The following is a 21846-nucleotide window of genomic DNA, read 5'->3' as shown; positions in this document are numbered from 1 at the left end:
GGCCGGGGATCAAACTCTTGTCCTCATGGATACTAGCTGGGTTCATTACCACTGAGCCACAATAGGAACTCTCCTTTTTCGGTATCTTAGAAAAAACTTACATTGATGGAAATTTAGTATTTTCCACCTAAAGGAAAAATACTTCTAATCCTCCATGAGCAGGAAGTGGGGCTAACATAGGGCAGGCTTAGGCATGGCAACTGGCCAGATGCCAAACACAAGAAAATGGAACAGAGATTCCTTCTGGGGCTTTAAATTAAGGAGCAAGGATTCTTTTTCAGAAAAGGTAGTTGCCAGGGAAAACTGACCACATGACTCAGTGCCTTGCTTTTTCAAGTTTTGGACACTAAGAGCTCTGATAGATGGAGTTCCCGTTGTGGCTCAGTGGTAATGAACCTGACCAGGGTTCATGAGGACAGAGGTTCGACCTCTGGCCCCACTCAGTGGGTTAAGGATCTGGTGTTGCTGACAGTTGTGGCATAGGTCGCTGATGCGGCTCGGATGCAGCACGGCTGCAGCTGTGCTGTAGGCCGGCAGCTGCAGCTCCGATTTGACTCCTAGCCTGGGAACTTCCATAGCTGCATGTGGCCCTAAAAAGCAAAAAAACAAAAAGAACTCCGATAGGAAAGTCCACTGGTGGGAAAGAAAAGGCGGGCAGGATTTGCAGATGTCTGTTTATTTGTCTACGTTAAAACAGTACATGAAACACCCGCATTGTTTTTAGTTGGGCCTTTTATTGTTGAATTGTTAGTTCTCTCTGTATATATTCTGGACACTAGCCCCTAACCAGAAACTGAATTTGCAAGTATATTCTCCAATTCCATAGACTGTGTTTTTCCTTCTTCTTTTTTTTGTCTTTTGTCTTTTTAGGGCCACACCTGCGGCATATGGAGGTGCCCAGGCTAGGGGTCTAATGGGAGCTATAGCTGCCAGCCCACACCACAGCCACAGCCACGCAGGATCCGAACCACTTCTGCAACCTACACCACAGCTCACGGCAATGCTGAACCCTTAACCCACTGAGCAAGGCCAGGGATCGAACCCGCAACCTCAGGGCTCCTGGTCGGATTCATTTCCACTGCGCCACGACGGAAACTCCTGTGTTTTTCTTCCTTCGTAGTGCTCTCTGAAGCACCATATATTGACGAAATCTAATCTACCTGTTTTTTCTCTTGTTGCTGTCCTTTTGATGTCATGCCTAGGAACCACTATCTGAATCCAGGTCACAAAGATCCACGCCTAGAGTTTTTCACCTTAGAGATTTCCTACGAGCCGAACGGTGCGTGCTAGCTCTTCCTATCAGACCTTTGATCCATCCGAAGTTAACTTCTGTCTGTGGTGTGAGGTCAGATACCTCTGCATGCAGACACCCAGCTGTCCCAGCACCTTTTATTCTTCCCCCACGGCACTGTCGCGGCAGCTTATCCCATGTCACATGATGCTCCTGGACTCCGGATTCTTTCCACTGATCTGCTGCCCAGGCCAGTACCACGCCGTCTGGCTTGCTGTGGCTCTGCCGCAAGTCCTGAAGTTGACGAGTCCTTGCCTTTGTTCTTCCCTTTTCATTCCATGGCTGTGCTCACGGCACATGGACGTTCCCGGGCCGGGGACTGATTCGGAGACACAGCTGCAGCGCCACAGCAGGAACTCCTGTTCTTTGTTTTCAACACTGTTATAACTGTTCTGGATCCTTTTAGCATGTGGACGAATTCTAAGGTCAGCTTGCTAACGTCTGCAGAAGAGGGAACTTCCGATGGGGATTATGCTGACTCCACAGGTGAACACGAGGACATCTCGTCCAGGAACAGGGGCCATTTCCACTTTACTGCAGTTCTTTGATTTCTTTCGATGATGTTTTGAAGGGTACTGGGTTGCACTTCCTTTGTCATACTCAGTCCTCTTTTATGTTATAAATGGAAGTGCTTCAGTTTCATTTTGGGATTTTAATTGGTAGTGTATGGAAATACAATGAAATTTCCTAGGGAGAGCTAGTATCCTGCAACACTGCTGAACTCACCCCACGTGGGTGGATCCCTCAGGATTTTCTCCACACAGTGCTATGACCTGAACGTGTGCCCATCTGCGGGCTGAAGGCCTAGCCCCGAAGCGACGGTAGTAGGAGGTGGCCTTTGGGAGGAGCTTAGGTCAAGGATGGAGCTCTCACGAGTGGGATCGGTGCCCTCGTAACAAAGGCCCCGGAGATCCCACGCCTCTTCTCCCACGTGTGGACACGGTGAGAAGTGCCGGCTCTTGACCGGGAAGAGAGCCTTCAGCAGAAGGTGACCGAGGTGGCCCCCTGACCTTGGCCTTCCAGCCTCCAGACCTGTAGGCAATAAACCGTGGTTGTTTACAAGCCGTCCAGCCTGCGGCGTTCTGCTCCAGCATCTTGAACGGACTAGGGCAACGAGATCATGTCATCTGCAAACAGACAGCTTCACTTCTTCCTCTTCAGCCTGTGCATCTTCTATTTTTCTCGCCTAATTGCTCTCGTTAGGACGTCCAGTACAGCATCAAGCAGAACTGATGAAAGCAAGCACATCATTTTGTCCCCGATCTTAGGGGGACAGCATCGGACCTTTCATGTTTAAGTATGGTTTTAGCTGTATTTCCTACATGTCCTTTACCAGGTCGAGGAAGTTCCATTCCGTCCCCAATTTGCTGCTTTTACTATAAAGGAGTCTTTGGATTCAGTCAAATGCTTTTTCTGTCTCTACTAAGACAATCATGTGAGGTTTTTGTACTTAATATGATGTACTAATTATCACATTTTTTTTGAGAAAAGTTCTGAAATTTTATTTGGGGGGATAGATGTACTTTCATTTATTTATTTTTTATCTCAATGAATTTTATTACATTTATAGTTGTACAATGATCATCACAACCCAATTTTATAGCATTTCCATCCCAAACCCTCTATTAATTATCAGACGTTGAACTAATTTTACATTCCTGGGATAAATGTCACTTTTTTTTTTCTTTTTAGGGCTGCACCTGCAGCACAGGAAGCTCCCCAGGCTAGGGGTCTAATCGGAGCTACAGCTGCTGGCCTGCACCACAGCCACAGCAACACGGGATCTGAGCTGCATCTTCGACCTACACCACCTACACCACAGCTGACAGTAATGCCTGATCCCCAACCCACTGAGCGAGGTCAGGGATCAAACCCGCATCCTCATGGATACCAGCTGGATTTGTTGCTGCTGTGCCATGATGGGAACTCCCTCCCACTTGTTTTGGTCATGATTTTTTTTTTTTTTTTTTTTTTGCGATTTATTGGGCTGCTCTCACAGCATATGGAGGTTCCCAGGCTAGGGGTCCAATTGGAGCTGTAGCCACCGGCCTACGCCAGAGCCACAGCAACGTGGGATCCGAGCCGCGCCTGCGACCTACACCACAGCTCACGGCAACACCGGATCCTTAACCCACTGAGCAAGGCCAGGGATCGAACCCGCAACCTCATGGTTCCTAGTCAGATTCGTGAACCACTGCGCCACGACGGGAATTCCAGTCACGATTTTTTTAAAAACTCTAAATCAAATTTGAGTGAATTTTAATATTTGGGAATCTTGAAAAGATTACTAAGAATGAGTGAAAGGATAAAGACACTTAAGGCTGAACACGCACAGTCTTGCTTCGGTGCTTTAGGTGTTCCGGGTAATCCAATGTGGGTGATGGAGCTCCCCTTTGGACACAAGCCAAGAAAGAGACTGTTGCTGCTTTTAAAGAGAAGAAACAAGAGTAGGCACAACAGTGCCGTGACCCGCTGTTCCTCGTTTGGGAGGAAAGCACGAGCAGAGCTCCCCCGCCGACGTCAACAGAAAAGGCCGTGGAGCCAGGCCTTCTCCAGGCAGCCACACCCAAGGCTCCCAGCTGCGGAGGCACAGGGGCCTGTGGGCCACGCCCCGTCTACATCTGCAGGGTAACTTCTCAAATTATGTCTTTCTTCTTGACAACCTTCCCTGCTGTGTGAGTACCTCTTCAAGAAAGGAGAAGGAAAAACAAGTAAATAAAAAAGATTTCAGAGTTCCCATCATGGCTCAGCAGAAACAAACCCTACTAGCATACATGAGGACACGGGTTCAATCGCTGGCCTCGCTCAGTGGGTTGAGGATCTGGCCTTGCCATGAGCTGCAGTGTAGGTCGCAGATGCAGCTCGGATCCTGCGTGGCTGTGGCTGTGGCTGGCAGCTGTAGCTCCGACTCAACCCACAGCCTGGAAACTTCCATGTATTGCCCTAAGAAGAAATTAAAAACTAGATAAATGAAACCTCTTCCCCACCCCGTGTCAGTGTCCTGGGCATAACTACAAATATGTAGATGGTGTTAACAGCTGCGTTTGAAAAGAATGATTGAGGCTGGGGTGGCCCAAGCTTTGGGGCCAAAGCCTGTTAGGGTCTGAATCCCCTCTCTGCCACCCACAGGCTGTGGCTGTACCGTTGTGCCCACCACCTAGTTCGTCGGCCCTTCCCTCCGGCCTTTGGCCTTTTGTGCAGTGAGCCCCCACCTAACAGCTCTCCAGCTTCACTGTTGTCACCACTGCTCTCCAGCTGCAGTCTCTGCCTGTTTGATTCCCAGCTCGGGACTAACTGGGCACTAACGAGCTGTGTGACCTTGGGTGAGCTGTTCACCCATTCTGATTTCGGCCTCGTCATCTGAAGACGGACAGGAAAGCACACCGGCCTCCTAGGCTGTGGCGAGCATTGGGTACCTTCACACACGCCCGAGCTGAGGGCAGGGTTCCCCTGGCAGCCGCCACTGCTGCTGCGGAGCTCCGCCAGCCCACGACAGCGCGCCCGCCCCGGGTTCAGGACTCCTGGAGGCCTACAAAAAGCAAGCCATACGAAGGGAGGCAGGGACTCTAATTTCAGGGACACAGTAAACTGCAGGAATCGGGTGAGTCAAAAAGTATAACAACTAAGACCCATTAAAGCTTTCAGGAGAAAAACGGCAAATAACATTCTCTAATTCTATATTCTGTTTGAGGAAACAGAGAAACTAAAAGTTCTTTTTAGGAGATTTCATTGCTCACTTCCTCCGTGAGTCAAAGGAAAATACAGACCAAGAACACTTACAAGGCAGCACAGACATTCACACACTTGCTGGCACCCGAAGCCCAACTACCGAGGTCAGTTATCCAGGCGCCTCCACGCGGAAGCGGACACACACCTCGTCCCCGAAGAAGGTGTCTAAGACGGAGAGCCCACAAGCTCCCTGGTCCTCGTCAGCAGCCACTTCATACTCTGCCTGGTTGTGAGGACAAGAGAGCAGAAGAATGTCAGTTAAGCTCCTGAGCGGACTTCGTAATGTTTCAAAGAGTCTCTAACTTGCGGAATTGACCTGGCGCCTAAGAGCCGGAGAGAGCAGCCTACTGATCACGTATCTGCAGCTCTTCCTCGGGAAACTCACAGCCACGAGGGGAAAACCATGTTTTTAAAGGATTAACAATGTCGCACAGCAACACACTCCCCGACACTCTCCGCGTCACCTTCTGTCTTCAGCCTATGGACGTGGCCAAGCAAAATGGAATAAAACACACTTGGGCTTTTCTAGGCAACGCAATTTTAGGAAAGTCCGAGAGGGGAGTTCCCGCGGCAGCGCAGCGGAAACCAGCCCGACTGGTATCCAGGAGGATCTGGGTTTGATCCCTGGCCTCGCAGTGGGTTAAGGGTCCGGGGTTGCCTTGACCTGGGGCAGCTCAGATCTGGCATGGCTGTGGCGGAGGTGTAGGCCAGCAGCTGCAGCTCCAATTCAACCCCTAGACTGCGACTTCGCAAAGGCCGCAGGTGCGACTCTTAAAAAAGGAAAGAACGACAAGTCCAAGAGGTGCGGGGACACCGGCAGGCAGAGGTCCCAGGACAGTCGAGGCCGGCGATTCCTGGGTGGGAGACATCCACACTCAGGTGGGGGTGACGCCACACAGGCCAGAAAACAGGAGCCGTCAAAAGCAGAACCTGCTCAACAGCTAAACATCCATAAGGGAAACTCCAGGAACAAGACGTGGAAGAGAAAGAGAAGAGAGAAAGCAAAGAGGAGAGAGGTTCCCGGTGGCGCAGCAGGTTAAGGATCTGGCATTATCCCTGCTGCAGCACGGGTTCCATCCTTGGTCTGGAAACTTCCACACGCCACGGGCTCAACCAAAACAAAAACGCAAACAGAGCGACGACAAAGGCCCAGATGAGAGCACTCACAGAAGCCACTCAACGATGCCGATGACACGGAGGCGCAGGCCTGGGGCCTCAGGAGCGCAGTGAGTGAAAAGGCAGGTGGAGCGAAGAGAGAGGCGAGGAGACCAGCCCCGAGGAAGCGGGTGTCGCACGCACACTAAGAGCGCCCCAGACGAGCCCCCGTGGCTTGGAACCCTCCGTCACCCTTCATTGTGACCCTCCCCAGCCATGACCATCAGAGCCAGCTTCACGCTCCGTTTGCGAGGCTGTCACGCTCATCAGCAGCAGGGACGGGCACACCTCTCTCCCAGATCATACGGCTCTGGACACCACAGGGCAGGCAATCAGCAGCAAAGGCAGGGTGGTGACTCTGTGATCTGCTGATGTGCCAACCACACAAGCCACAACCTCCAGAAATCCAAACACCGACGCAGCGGTTACACGAGGACAGAGTCTCCGCCAGTGGGCCTCAAGTCAGGAAGCGTGTCGGGGGCAATCTGGGTTGGCCTGATGGAATCACTTGAAAGGCCTCACAAACAGAGCTGAGGCTTCCTCGAAGAAATTCTGCTCTAGGACAGCAGCTTCACCCTGGTTCTGGAGAGAGCAGTCCTGCCCTTTCTGACGGTCTGCCCTACAGCTTTCAGGCTTGCTCAGCCAGACCGTGTCATCATGTAGGCCAACTCCTTGCAATAAATCTCTCAATATATACCTCTTAGTGCTTCTGTTTCTCTCATTGGAAGCTGACTGACACTGCAGTCAAGATGTCATTCATTAAAAAAACCCCACAAATAAATTAAAAAAAATAAAAAGATGTCATTCATTCATTCAACAAACACTAAGCAGGGAACAGAGCAAACAACCCTGTCAGGTGCCGTGAGGGGGATCAGGTGAGAAGCCATTTTTCCAACTCAAGGAGCTCAGAGAACCTGCGGTGCCAACAACACTGGGACGGCACAGCAGGCGCCATTCAGTCCCCCACACAGCCACCACCAGAACCCAAAACCCGCCGCCTCGGACAGCTCGCCGTCAAACGGCTCAGACGGCTCCCGGGCACCTAGCAACCAGCTGAAGATTTGATCCAAAAAGAATTTTAACAAAGCAGTTCAGCCATTTTGGAGAAAAAGAAGAATTGTAGGTTCTTCAAATACAGTAGCTCAGCAAACAGCGCCCACACGCAGAGACACCACATTCTACTCCCGAGCTCACAGGTCCAGACTTGAGCCAAACGATGCCTTCTTTCCGCCAGGACACAGGCACCGGGAAGGAAAGGGCTGGGGGCCCAGGGACCGGGAAGCAAACAAAATAGGCGAGAGCCTCGAATGTTTTCCTTTCTTCTTCTTTTTTTAAGGGCCGAACCCGAGGCAAATGGAGGTTCCCAGGCCAGGGACTGAATTGGAGCGGTAGCTGCTGGCCTGCACCACAGCTCACGGCAACGCAGGATCCCTGACCCACTGAGCAAGGGCGGGGATCAAACCTGTGTCCTCACGGATGCTAGTCAGATTCGTTTCTGCTGAGCCACAACAGGAACGCCTCAAGTGTTTTCCTGAAGAAATACATTATTTTTAAAGCTTTGTCAGAGGGAAAAAAAAGGAGAAAAACTCAATGATATAGGACAGTACCCCGCACACAATCATTAGCCGACAGTCACTGGTGTAACCAGGACAGGCCAAAGCAGAGAAAGAAAGTGCCACGTTCTTGGTACAAATAACGAAGAGGACTTTTCTTTTTTTAAAATAAATTTGTTTTTTAAATTTAAAAATTTTTCATTATTTATATTTTTGCTTTTTAGGGCCGCATCCACGGCATACGAAGGTCCCCAGGTAGGGGTCAAATCAGAGCTACAGCGGCCGGCCTACACCACAGCCACAGCAACACTGGATCCTTAGCTACTGAGTGAGGCCGGGGATCAAAGCCACACCCTCGTGGTTCCTGGTGGGGTTCGCTGCCGATGCTCCACAACAGGAACTCCAAGAGGAAGAGGGCTTTTCTTTTTTCTTTTTTTTTTTTTTGGTCTGTCTTTTTGCTATTTCTTGGGCCGCTCCCTTGGCACATGGAGGTTCCCAGGCTAGGGGTCGAATCGGACCTGTAGCCGCCAGCCTACGCCAGAGCCACAGCAACGCGGGATCCGAGCCGCGTCTGCAACCTACACCACAGCTCACGGCAACGCCAGATCATTAACCCACTGAGAAAGGCCAGGGACCGAACCCGCAACCTCATGGTTTCTAGTCGGGTTCGTTAACCACTGCGCCACGACGGGAACTACGGAAGAGGGCTTTTCTATTAAGTCCTACCAACCTCTTGTTAAGCTGCTTCTCAACCTTGTACTTTTGGAATTTCTGGGCTTGCCAGTGATAGCTCTAAGGGTTTAGAAGCATAGAATTTCTTTACCTAAGGGGAATCACAGCAAGTATCAGACTGGACACATGGGAACGCTGGAGAACTCATAAACCACAGCGAGTTCCGCGCAGCGTGGCCCTCCTCCTTAGAGCGGCTCCCTTCCCTCCGTGGCCCCTCCGGTTAGAGCGGTTTAGGCCCACGGCAGCGCTAGAGGAAGTTAGACGGCGGGCGTGCTGTCTTCATCAGCGGCTCCCACCTCCTTCAGGCTGAAGTGGCAGGTTTCAAAGTCACTCACCAGACACCTGGAGAGGGAGAGACACAAACTGCCTCTTCCCGCGCTTTAACCCAAAAAAGCAACGTGGCACCAAGGCCCCGCCCGAGGTGTCCCCTCCGAGAGCTCAGCCTGGCTTTTCGTTTGCAGAAGCACACGACCGGGTGGCTGAGCCTGAGCGACGGCCTTACCACGGCATCCAGGAACTCGACGCACCTCCCCAGCGCAGGCCTGGTCGCACAGAACTGCCTGAAGAGGAGTCTTCCGATGGGCTGCTTGTCACACAGACTGCTGTACTCCTTCTCTGGGTGAAGAGGGACAGGAAACAAACACACGCTTTTCTGAACCTGACCGCTTTCACCCGACTCTCTAAAAGTCAAGAGGAGTACCTGCAGGATTATCTTCCAAACCACTGTTTTACCTACGATTTATACTGGCCTAGCAGGAATACTTAAAATCAAAGTACCTGCTGGGCAGAGCCAAAGGCAGCTGGAAGAACTGATAAAGAAAGGCACATGGGAGTTCCCATCGTGGCGCAGTGGTTAACGAATCCGACTAGGAACCATGAGGTTGCGGGTTCGGTCCCTGCCCTTGCTCAGTGGGTGAACGATCCGGCGTTGCTGTGAGCTGTGGTGTAGGTCGCTGTTGTGGCTCTGATCCCGAGTTGCTGTGGCTGTGTTGGAGGCTGGTGGCTACAGCTCCGATTCGACCCCTCGCCTGGGAACCTCCATATGCTGTGGGTGTGCCCCTAAAAAGACAAAAAGAAGGAAAAAATTTTTTAATTAAAAAATAAAAGAAAGCCATAGCTCCCCTTCCAGAAGAACGACTTGAGGTGGGGGTACAGGGGGCATTCCTCGGGGAACAAAGAGGCAGGAAAGAGGTCTGGGTCTGGCCTTCTACTGCGCCACTCACTCCATGTGTTTGGCACAAATTACATGCATGGGAAATAACACCACAGGAAATGCACTAAGTTAGGTTTTTTATTTTATTTTTTTTGTCTTTTGTCTCTTTAGGGCCGCACCCGTGGCATATGGAGGTTCCCAGGCTAGGGGTCGAATTGGAGCTGTAGCCACCGGCCTACGCCAGAGCCACAGCAACAAAGGATATGAGCCATGTCTGCGACCTACACCACAGCTCACGGCAAAGCCGGATCCTTAACTCACTGAGGGAGGCCAGGGATCAAACCCGCAACCTCGTGGTTCCTAGTCGGGTTCATTAACCACTGAGCCACGACAGGAACTCCTAAATTAGATTTTTTTAAAAGCTCTTTTTCATTTTGATCCCTCCCTTCCCATTCTTTCACTAGTAACACACACTGCACAGGCTTAGGGAGTTTTTCTTTTCTTTTTTTAATTTTATGGCCTCACCTACAGCATATGGAAGTTCCCGGACCAGGGACTGAATCCAAGCCATAGCTGTGCTATATCCTTTTAACCCACTGCGCCAGGCTGGGGACTGAACCTGTGCCTCCACAGCAACCAGAGCAGCTGCAGTCGACTCTTAACCTACTGTGCCATGGCGGGAACTCTGCTTTAGTGACTTTTTTTTTTTTTTTAGGGCCACATCTTCAGCATATGGAAGTTCCCACGCTAGGGTCAAATTGGAATTGTAGCCACCAGCCTCCACCACAGCAACTGGGATCCGAGCTGCATCTGAGAACTACACCACCGCTCACGGCAACGCTGATCCTTAACCCACTGAGCGAGGCCAGGGTGGAACCCACACTCCATGGATCCTGGTCGGGTTCATTACTGCTGAGCCACAATGGGAACGCCTAATGATTTTTTTAACTGTTTTTTTTTTCCTTTTCAGTGCGATAATATGTTGTATAACTTACTTTACCCCAAATACGGATACTGTTTTGAGAATAAGGCGCTAATATTTGCTCAAAGTACTGCGAGAGATGTGACGCAAAATTTTAGGTTCAGTTCAACTTCAGCAAGAAAAATCAGCTGCTCTTTCGGCAGTGGCGCCGAACTTGAACACACTGATGTCGAGGTCCTCCTAGAGCAGCTCTAACGGTGAAGAACTGAATGAAATTCATGAAAAGCAAGCAAGCCACAACAAATTTCTCAACTAAAGGGTTTACTGATGCCAGGTATATCAAGGACTCTAAGTCCCACTTCGTATGCCTGGATTTGCATGTGGAAAATACACACAAGGATATAAACTTTGGTTGCCAGGGCACAACTGCTTGTTTCAACAACTGTCAGCAACGGTACTGCAGAAATCCTACAACCCTCTTTGCCCGAGTTTGCTACCACATTTCATTTTAGGGATAGTCACTAACTGTATTTTAAAAACAGGCGTTCCTCGGTGGCCTCGCAGTTAAGGATCCAGCATTGCCACTGGTGTGGTGTGACAAAGGTTTGACCCTTGGCCTGGGAACTTCTGCACACTGAGGGCACAGACAAAAAAATTAAAAATTTAAAACAAAGGACACAAGGTAGTCAAAAAGTGGTATTTTTTAAAAGTTGAGAGTTGGGTGTTTCCCCAGCCACCCCTGCGACATGTGAAAGTTCCCAGGCCAGGGGTCAAACCTGAGCTGCGGCCACAAACCTATGCCACAGCTGCAGCAACGCCAGATCCCTAACTCACTGTGCTGGGCAGGGGTTGAACCTGCAGCACCACAGAAAAAAGCCAGATCATGAAACCACTGCGCCACAGTGGGAACTCCAGGAAATCGACAGGGTTTTCCTAGGAGGAGTCACCGAGACGTGAGGAGCGCCCATAATGCGACATCTGAAGCCAACACGGACGCAAGAAAGAGTGACATCTCCCAGAGGCTCGGTACAACGCCGGACGCGACCTCGGGACCCGGGCGGGCCGGCCTGCTCACTCACCGAGGGACTGCCGGAGCTCGCTGCACTGGCTGACCGGGGGCAGCCTCAGCATCTCCCTCCATTTCTTGCTACGACCGCTTTTCTTGCTACGTCCTCCTAAATTCCGAAACAAGAGGCATTTTTAACCGTCAGAGAGGCCGTTTCCAGTGGCTGCGTCCACCAGTGTGCCCTGGCTAAGCCGCGGGGACGCCTGCGATGAGCCATCCGGAAGGCGGCCTGACCGTGTGTGAGAATCCCCCGGAGCAGACAGCAGAGAGGGTTCGAGAACCGAGTGGACGGAAAAACTGGAGATGGGAGAGGCTCAGAGGGCTGAGGGGGAGCAGGGCAAGAGCCAGGTGGCGCTGGGCAAGGCACCAAGCGGCTCTTACAGCAAGTTGCCCGCGAGCCAGCCCCCCTTGCGGAAGCTCACGGGTTGCTCTCCGAGCCCGCCCCTCGGGGCCGGCGCTGGTGGAGAGCCCCTGCTGTAGCCCTGACCTCACAGGCGTGGAAACAAGGCAGGAACGTGGGGTCATCTGCCCAAGGCCTTAGAGCCGGTCCGCGGGCAGGCTGGGCTCCGAACTCAAGTGACCCTTCTGGACCAATGAGGACATCGCCTTTGTCACAGGGCTGTGCCTTCATCGACAACCAGGACGGCCAAGATACCCACCGTACCCCATGAAGAAGACCTCGACCCAGTGGCTCCTGGTCTGTGAAGCCTGCTGGAGAGTGAGAGGTTTCTGACTTCGTCTCTACCATGAATGTGCCACAACTACTTTTTGAATTACAGATGATTTACCACGTTGTGCCAATCGTAATCACTTTTATAATTTTGTGACATATACCGTCAGTCACAATCATGAATTTAATATGTATTATTCCCATCCATCTGTAAATATTGCGTGTGTGTGTGTAGCTATGAACAATATACTGCTATTTTATTTTATTTCATTTTTTCTGCTTTTTAGGGCCGCACCTCTGGCATATGGAAGTTCCTAAGCTAGGGTTCAAATTAGAGCTAGAGCTGCCAGCCTACCCCACAGTCATAGCCAACTTGGGCTCCAAGCCATGTCTGCGACCTAGGCCACAGCTCACGGCAACGCCAGATCCTTAATCCACTGAGTGAGGCCAGGGATCGAACCCGCATCCTCATGGATACTACTCAGATTCATTTCCACTAAGCCACAAGGGGAACTCCAATATATTACTATTTTAGAACAAGATTCTTTAAAAGTTGTTTTTGCTGCAGCCGCAGCATGCAGAAGTTCCCAGGCCAGGGATCAAACCAGAGTCACAGCAGTGACAACGCCAGATTCTTAACCTGAAGAGGCACCAAGGAACTCCTGGAACAAGATTCTTAACCTGGGAACCACAGCAGATATCAGAGTGTCCGTGAATTCAGATGAAAAGAAAATCTTTTTTTTTTTTTTTTTTTTTTTTTTTTGCTTTTTAGGGCCACACTCGTGGCATATGGAGGTTCCCAGGCTAGGGACAAATAGGAGGTCAAATAGGAGCTGCAGCTGCCGGACTACACCACAGCCACCACACCACAGCCTCATGGATAGTCGCTGGATTCGTTTCTGCAGCACCACAACAGGAACTCTGAGAAAGTAATCTTTTATTTTCACAAATTGCCCACTAAAATCCATCATTCCCCTCCACCATAAAGGTAGGCAAGCATACAATCACATTAGCAGGACCTGCGGGTTCATCACCAAGAGACTCCACAATCACTACTCTGAAATTACGATACAGGTGCCAGACCAGCTGCCAGACTGTCTGCAGGTGCTTCGGAGACCCCCTTGTAGGCAGCTCTGTGCCTGGTGGTCAGTCGTTCAGACACCAGACGGCCCAGCCCTGAGCTCTCACACCAGGAGGCCAGCCATCCCTTCTCTATAGCTGTACTGGTCAACACACAGGGGCAGGTGAGCCCAAGGCCAGCCCTCGGCTTAAAAGCCCTACTCCAACAGAGTAACGAGAGCCTCACACTCACAGATCTTTAAAAGATGCACTTAATTAGCCTGTGTTTTACATGCCTTGTCATTTATACTCTAATAACATACCATGTGCTAGAACACGAATTCCATTAAAAATTTTAGAACTATTTCAATACAAATGGGCTTCCTGAGAGTTCCCATTGTGGCTCAGCAGAAACAAACCCAACTAATAACCATGAGGATGTGGGTTCAATCCCTGGTCTCACTCAGTGGGTTAAGGATCCGGCGGTACCGTGCTGTGGCTATGGTGTAGGTTGCAGACACAGCTCGGATCCCATGTTGCTGTGGCTGTGGTGTAGGCTGTGGCTCTGATTCAACCCTTAGCCTGGGAACCTCATGTGCTGCGGGTGTGGCCCTAAAAAGCAAAACCAAAAAACCCCCAAAACTCAAGTTCACAGAGACCCTGGTTATCTCTGGGGAATGAGGGAAGGGCCTGGGACCTTGGAGAGATACACAGGTGTTTCAAATATACCCGTAACGTTTATTTCTTGAAAGAAAGGACGTACGGTACAGTGTTAAGGTCTGTTGGGCAGTGAGCACTCGGATCCGGCGTTGTCGCGGCAGTGGCTCAGGTCGCTGCTGCGCTGTGCGTTTGATCCCTGGCCCAGGAAGTGCAAGAGGTGCAGCCAAAAAAGGAAAGGCTATTGCAACAATTTTTTTTCTTTTTAGGGTCACACCTAACGCCGATCCTTAACCCACTGGGCAATGCCAGGGATCGAAAGTGCATCCTCATGGATACCACCCAGGTTCATAACCCACTGAGCCACAACAAGAGCTCCTGACAAGCGTTTATCAATGTTCCAATCACCAAAAACGAAAACGCTTTTTCTTTTTTATTGGAAATATTTTGGCTCAAATACCATCAGAAGAAACCGAGAATGAGTGCTCTAAGCTTAACTGAAGGTCTAGAGAAAACTGACGTGAGAATTACGAACAGTGACATCACCACACGGACAGGGACGAGGAGACGGAGGACTCGGTTCAAGTGACTCTCGTCTCCTCGTCAAACAGCAGGAAGCTCCTAGAGTCTGAAACCATCAGGACTCTGCTCCAGAAAAGCCACCAGGACGACTACAGCAGGAACCACGCAAAGAATCAGTGTGTCGGCCCTGGAGAGGTGGCAGTGCGTCTGGGCGGCTGGAACCCAACACCACAGACACCTGCGCCTCGACGCTCCGGAGCTGAGGTCTGCGGCCAGGGCGCTGGCGAGGAGAGCCTGCGTCCTGGTTCACAGGTGGCGTCCTCACGGGGCACGGGGGATGGGCGAGCCCCCGGGGGCTGGCTTATGAGGGCACTCATGGCACTGACGTGGGCCCCATCCCCAGGACGTGTGGGTGTGGCCGTAAAGTAAGAAAACAAATACAAATTTAAAGTGTTGGTTATCTTTAAGGAAGCAGAACAGAAGCAGTGGGGACGACTGCATTCTCAGCTCTAGGAAAGGGCGTTCCTTCAAGAACCCCGGGGTTGGGCCCCACGGCCAGCCTGCCGGCAAACCTCCTAAAGACACACCAGCAGAGGGGCTCCAGGTCAGGCCCCGACCCATCCCGGGAGCCCCACCCCCACTTCCGCCCCCGCAGCAGCGCCCGTGACCCTGAGCCACAGCCTTGGCTCTTGAGCTCCGGATGCTGGGACAGAGATGAAGACTCAAGGCCCCACCTTCCCTGCCCCATCCCACCTTTTGTCACCTGTGTCTCCCACAGGCAGAGAGCCAGCTTCCCACCTTCAGGAAGCTGGTGTCCTGCCAGACGCTAAAGACAAAACGTCAACCCATTTCCACTAAGTGCAGTAAGCAGGGGAAGCCTTTCAACAGACGCATCGCACGGTGGGTTAGCACGTGAACTTGGGGCCAGACAGACTGGGTTTGAACCCCGACGCTGCCACCTGCTAGCAACACGGCCTTGGGCAAGTCACTTCACTACCAAAGGGAGGAATAAGCCCATTCAGGGAAGACACCCCCCTTCGGCAGCCGGTCAGCCTCACACATCCAGGGCCTGAGGATGTGCCAGCATCGGTTTCCAGAACACCACTCATAAAAGGGGCTACGACGCCAATGCTCAGTCAGGCACAGCGTCCTGCCAGGGAGTGAGGGGGTCAGCACAGCGGAAAAGGGCTGCAAAGGTAACTCGCCCTGGGTCCCCTGAACTAGGAGCTCTCCTTCAACTCGATGGAAACAGAGCTTTACCCTCTGAAAAGAAAACACCTGTGCCCGGCCTTCTGCTAACCCTGTAACTCGCTCGGGTTGGCTCTGCCCTCTGCTGGCGATGAACATCAAAGGAGAGGGGCCCGCAGGTGGCGCTGCAGATACAATCATCATTTTAACGCCGATTTAACACAACGATGAAAATATTCCTTCAAAATGAAATAAAAAGCACTTAGCATTTACAAGTACGGAGCCGACTGATATCCCAAAGTTGAATAAAACCTCAGATCTTGCTGCCCATTTCCAGACTGCAGGTCTAGAAGCACAGTTTATTCTGCAAACGTAATTCCTGGTTACCCCCAGTAACGTCTTCCAGAGACGTGCTCTCTTGTCCTTCAGCCATCACTGGGCACTTGCAGAGACCAGGCTGGGGCCAGCACAGTGCTGTAGGCTGGTGACACCCAAAGGGAGACTCAAAGCTGCCCCGAGGGTGCCCAGAGCATCGACAGCTCCTGCTGGGCTGGTAGTGGCTCGAGGGGCGCGGTGAGGACACCTTGGAGGAAGGTGGACCTTCCCCAGAGCCAGACTGTGGAGGAGAACAAGGCTGTGCCAGGCACAAGGGCACAGCCTGGAGGCAAGAAGGGGCAGGCACACTCTGCTGCAGGGGACAAGGAGAGGAGAGCGGGCTGGTGTGCCGCAATGAGCTTAACAAAGCTCAAGGGTAAATGCGATTCAAAGACCTGGGGATTCAGGAAGAGAGAAGCTCTGCCTTTGGAAACCCTAAGAATGAGAACAGGCCAGAGACAAGCAGCCAGGATCACAACTGCGATGTTAGCCTGCCGGCTCCTCACCCCGACTCCGGACAAGACAAACCTACAGCCACAGCCGCCACGCTTCCTAAGCGCCAAGCGCAGTCCCGCGTGGCTCCAAGCAGCCTCTCCTCAGCACGGCGAAGGAGAACTGCCAAGAGTCCAGGAGGCACAGGAGCAGCCAGAGGTGGGGGTGGGGATGCGCAAGAAGCACTCGCACGCTGCCCGGACAGAGCCAGCGGTTCCTGCCGGCCACCGGGCGCTGCGGCCAAGCCCGCAGCACGCTTTACCTCTTCCTTAGCAATTCAACTCTTCGGTTTTCAGCATCCATTTCCCCTTCTCATTCTCGAGTTTAGAAAATAACCAATTGCCCCTTCATCTCCAATTGCTGACTACGCATCAATCACAGGCCAGCCCGTAAGGCTAAAAAAGGGGAGAGCTACGTCCTGCCCTTACACAGACTCCAGCTCAGCCCGAGAAAGCACCACTGACAACCCTGTGCTCTGAACCTCAAGTTCCAAATTCCCAGACAGCAGAGTGCCTCTGGGCTGGAAGAACAGAGACTATGAGGAGGATGAAGGCGAACTGGGCCCTGAAAGGCGGAAAGAAGCAAACAAGAGAAAAAGCAAGAAGGGCCAAAACTTACAGGAACATGTGTTCAAAGGAACACAAAAAGTTGCTCATCTACGCAACGAAAACGCCTTCCCTCCCTCTCGGGTGTAGAAACAAATGAAGTGCAAGCAAGGAACGAAACTGTGGGCCATCACACCTTTGGGATCAAAAGGCTTACAAGCTCCTTCCAGCAGCTCCTTGCAACTAAAGATCCTGGGAGGAGGCTCAGCAAGAAAGCATTAACGCCACAGGCACACCAACTAGCTGCAGGCGTGGAGCGGAAAGAAACGCGCGGTCTCACACAAGCTGAAATCAGAACGGAACTGCCAAATACAAGATCAAAACCCGTACTCAAGGTACCCAGGTCACACGGGCCCTGTCTGCGCTGATGCGGCACTTGCTCTACGAGGTAAAATGGAATTCCAGTCTCCTCAGAAGTATGATGGGAAAAAGCCTCAGCTTATTTAAAGCGATTAATGGTCATAAATTGCTTAACAAGTGTATTGCAAGGGGAAGAAAAAATCCCAACTCTCAAAAGAAGAGTGATTTTTGTGTTTCACTTTACTAACAAAAGGATCACTTCACACGTCCTTAGAGTGCTCCAGGCACCAGGACACACACGCGACTTCTCCAATTGAGTGCCACCTGCTAACAAACCTATCTGAGACCAAAAAGAGAACGACGCTGATGTTACCTGAAACAAATCTAAAAAAGGACTGGACTCACTAATAAAAACGTTAAACCAAAACAGTGATTCCCAGGACCGACAAATAACCGCCGTGCTGTGTTTTGGTGTTTTTTTGTCTTTTGTCTTTTTAGGGCCGTGCCCTCGGCATACGGAGGTTCCCAGGCTAGGGGTCTAATCAGAGCTACAGTTTCTGGCCTACACCACAGCCACAGCCATGCGGGATCCGAGCCACGTCTGCGACCTACACCACAGTCACAGCAACATGGGATTGGAGTTGTGTCTGCGACCTACATCACAGCTCACGGCAACGCCAGATCCTTAACCTACTCACCGAGGCCAGGGACTGAACCTGCAACCTCAGGGGTGCTAGTCGGATTGGCTTCTGCTGCCCCACGACGGGAACTTCATGTCGTGCTGTGTTTTGGATGATAACTTCCTAACATGTGAACCAGAGAGACCAAATGAGGGACTAACCACAAACAGACACAAGTCCAGGAGGACATTTCCTGAGAAATAGTCTATAAGCTTCTAAAGCAAGTAAACACAGTTTACATCTTGGGAAAACAGCCCTAAATCATAACCAACGCTTGGCACTTAGTATTCACATCTTTCTAATATTTCTTTCCTTTTTTTTCTCTTCTAGGGCCGCACCCCTGGCATACGGAAGTTCCCAGGTTAGGGGTCTAATCGGAGCTGTACTCGCCGGCCTACACCACAGCCACAGCCACTCGGGATCCGAGCCGCGTCTGTGACCTACACCACAGCTCATGGCAACGCCGGATCCTTAACCCACTGATCGACGCCAGGGATCGAACCCACAACCTCATGGTTTCTAGCTGGATTCGTTTCCGCTGCGCCACAACGGGAACGCCCCATCTTTCTGGTATTCCGAATTCTACTTCTCTAAACAGTGACCACACTGGCATCCTAACTCCCGCTCGCTCGCTCTCTGCTGCGCCTGAGGCCCGCAGAAGTCCCTGGCCCGGGGACTGAACCCACAGCGCAGCACGTCAATGCCAGATCCTGGACCCGCCGAGCCACCAGGGAGCGCCAACAGCTCTTTCAACACTGCCTGGGGACAGGCCCCATGAGTCTCGACACCATAATACTGTAGGGAACGAAAAGGAAAGCTAACTCTTGGGAGACTATCACCGCCGTCCTAGGCTCTAGGCAGAAAGCCGTGCTTCCATTTTCATCAGCGTTTCTAGGCCACTTATCCTCACCTCGCTGTCTAAGCTCCACAGCGTTATAAGGAAGCCTGCTTGGTACACTATTCCCTGGTGGTACATTATACCCACATACGAAGGCAGAGGGGAAAGAAAGCCGTTTTAGCCTCAGTCGGAGGACGCTTCCCGTCTCTGACCAACGCGGAGTTCAGAGTGAGCGGCGCCAGCCCCAGTCAAGTGCTGCCGGAGCCACACGCTCTGAGGACTCCCCGCCGCCGCAGCTCTTCTACTCATGATAATTCAGGTTGGCACACGGACAGTGAGGTCTCTCGTTCCAACTCTTTTTTTCTTCGGGCCGCACCCGTGGCATATGGAGGTTCCCAGGCCAGGGGTCTAATCGGAGCTACAGCTGCCGGCCTCCACCACAGCCACAGCCACGCCCGATCCGAGCTGAGTCTGCAACCTACACCACACCTGGGGTCCCCGAGCAGGCCTGAGCCAACTTCTGCTTTTACACTGAAGTCTTGCTAACTTGTTCAATCAAACCATAAGTTGGGCTAAAACCCTCTCTTCACACCATAAAGTCTCAGTTTACAGCAACGCTGGATCCCTAACCCGCTAAGCGAGGCCAGGGATCAAACTCGCATCCTCACGGATCCTAGTCAGTTTTGTTAACTGCTGAGCCACAGCAGGAACTCCTACAACTCTCAATATAAAAAGCACGTTACAAAATTCAAGTTCACTACTTCTAGAGTTCCCTGGTGGCACAGTGAGTTAAAGATCTGGCTTTATCACTGTAGCGGCTTGGGTCACTGCTGTTGCGCTCTTGGATTGCTGTCTGGAAAAAAAAAAAATTAAAAATAAATAATATGGGGGAAAAAACTGTAACTGCAATGTATACATCTAAGGATGACCTGACCCCCTTGCTGTACAGTGTGAAAATAATAAAAAATAAAAAAATAATAATAATAATAATAAAAGCTCACTACTTCTTAACTCAAAGTCCTTCCATTTAAACCCCAAACTTAGTAGCTAATTCTATCACTCCCTGTTACTTCAAGAATTTCTGCTTCACATTGCTGTGGCTATGGCATAGGCTGGCAGCTACAGCTTCAATTCGATCCCTATCCTGGGAATCTCCAAATGCAGCGGGTGCGGCTCTAAAAAGCAAAACAAACAAACAAACAAAAAACCTGAGTTCCTGTTATGGCGCTGCGGTTAGTGAACCCAACTAGCATCCATGAGGACACGGGTTTGACTCAGTAGATGAAGGATTGCCATGAGCTGTGGTGTAGATCACAGACGAGGCTCAGATCCCACGATGCTGTGGCTCTGTTGTAGACTGGTGGCTACAGCTCCAATTGGACCCCTAGCCTGGGAACCTCCATATGCCGCCAGTGCAGCCCTAAAAAGACAAAAAAAAAAAAAAAAAAAGAAAAGAAAAAAGAATTTCTGATTCGGAATCTCCAGGGTGTTGAGAGAAAGGCACTTAGGACAAAATGGGAAAGGGGGGGGTACTTAAAAAAAAACAACCCAAGTCTGAAACATCTGTGTGCCAGGTTCATTTCTCACACAGCACAGTATTCACTACCCCAATCACAAGATGAACTTACTGACGCTTTTCAACAGCATCCCCAAGTCCCCTGGAGCACCTCTTTGCACTCTGCACCCAGGACGGAAGCCCTGGGAGATGGAGCAGAAAACGCTCCTTCAAATTGTCTTAACTATGCAGCCTTCTGCAGGTACTTTCTGTTCTCTGACTCTGACTGTGCAAGAGGGAAGGGACGGAAGAACCACGGGCAGACGCTGCTGCCCGCTCTCCCATCTCTCCAGAGGCAGGAGAGACGACACCTGGTCCTCGACAGAGATTCTACTCCTGGAGTCTCGAGCAGGGCGGAGCCAACTGCTGTTTTCACACTTAAGTCTTACTGACTTGTTCACTCAACACGTTAGTGGGGCTAAAATCCACTCTTGTCACCGTCAAGTCTGAGACACCTTCTCACACCTAAAGGCCAAGAAGCTATGTCAAAATTAACAGGCTAAACACCCTTGGAAGGGCCTCGCCAGGGTAGATTACAGGATTCTCCTCTTGTCCTTTAGATCCCACCAAGACATGGTTCTCTTCTGCTGGCTTCACTCGCTGGCCTGGCTTCCTCCCTCTCAGGTCCGTAGGACACGGGTCGCCTGGTGCTGAAGCAACGCTGCGACCCTGCGACTTCAGACGGACCAGAGCAGAGCGCGGGCTACCTTCACTTGGGTCAGGCGGTGCTGAAAGGGGACCAAGCAGCTTAAGCCTTAGGGGGGCCCAAACTGACCCCTCGCCAGCCGACCGCGCCCGAGAGCGAGGCTGCGCGGACCGGCTCGGGATTCTGCGGAAGATCTGGGTCCCGCAGCAGGGTCCCCCGGGGATCGGGGTTCCAGGGCTGGCTGGGGCGCCGCTGTGCACCCACCTTGGCGCGCTTTCAGTAGCAGCGAGTTGGCCAAGATGTTCTCGAGCTCCATGGACGACCGCCGCCGCCGCCGCCGCCGCCGCCTCCGCCGCCTCTGCAGCCGCCGCGACCGGGGTTTGCGGACTCGAGGGGGCGGCGGCGGCGCGTCCTCCGCGCATGGTTCGCCGGGCGCCGGGCCGGGTGCCACACTGGGCTGCAGCCCCTCCACCGCCCGCTTCTGCCGCCGCCGCCGCTGCCACGGCCACCAGCCGCGCCGCCGCTGCTTCGGACGTTCCCGGCGCCGGCCTCCCGCCCGACCCTCGGGGTCCGGGGCGTGGGCGGGCCGGGGGGCTCTGACAGCCCGGCCGCCGCGGGTTCCCGCGGTCACTGCCGCCGCGCGGTGGCCCAGGCTGGC

General features: G+C 52.0%; 1 protein-coding gene across 17 annotated transcripts in view; it reads right to left on the bottom strand.

The window, feature by feature from the left end:
* The window catches only part of GRK4 (G protein-coupled receptor kinase 4), a 53909-nt gene extending 32367 nt beyond the window's left edge, over positions 1-21542 (bottom strand). For 5 of the 17 annotated variants that reach the window (XM_084971297.1, XM_021100943.2, XM_084971299.1 and 2 more), the window contains exon 1: positions 21453-21542. Coding sequence is in view for 12 of the 17 variants with exons in the window: in XM_021100943.2 (XP_020956602.1) it covers positions 21453-21504 (52 nt within the window). In the remaining 5 variants the exon portion in view is untranslated. Of the gene's footprint in view, positions 1-5071; positions 5244-8962; positions 9076-11614; positions 11711-21452 lie in introns of those variants that run through there. The other 12 variants (XM_005666504.4, XM_005666506.4, XM_013978503.3 and 9 more) reach the window with 5 other exon arrangements.
* Positions 21543-21846: the final 304 nt, after the last annotated feature.

This window comes from Sus scrofa, chromosome 8 (assembly GCF_054392235.1).
Source record: "Sus scrofa isolate SSC_HxYL_T2T_F1_AM1 chromosome 8, Sscrofa_HxYL_maternal_Yorkshire_Landrace_v2.0, whole genome shotgun sequence".
Classification (NCBI taxonomy): Eukaryota; Metazoa; Chordata; class Mammalia; order Artiodactyla; family Suidae; genus Sus; species Sus scrofa.
Note: the sequence above shows the minus strand (reverse complement) of the source record. Positions and strands in the feature narration are given on the sequence as shown.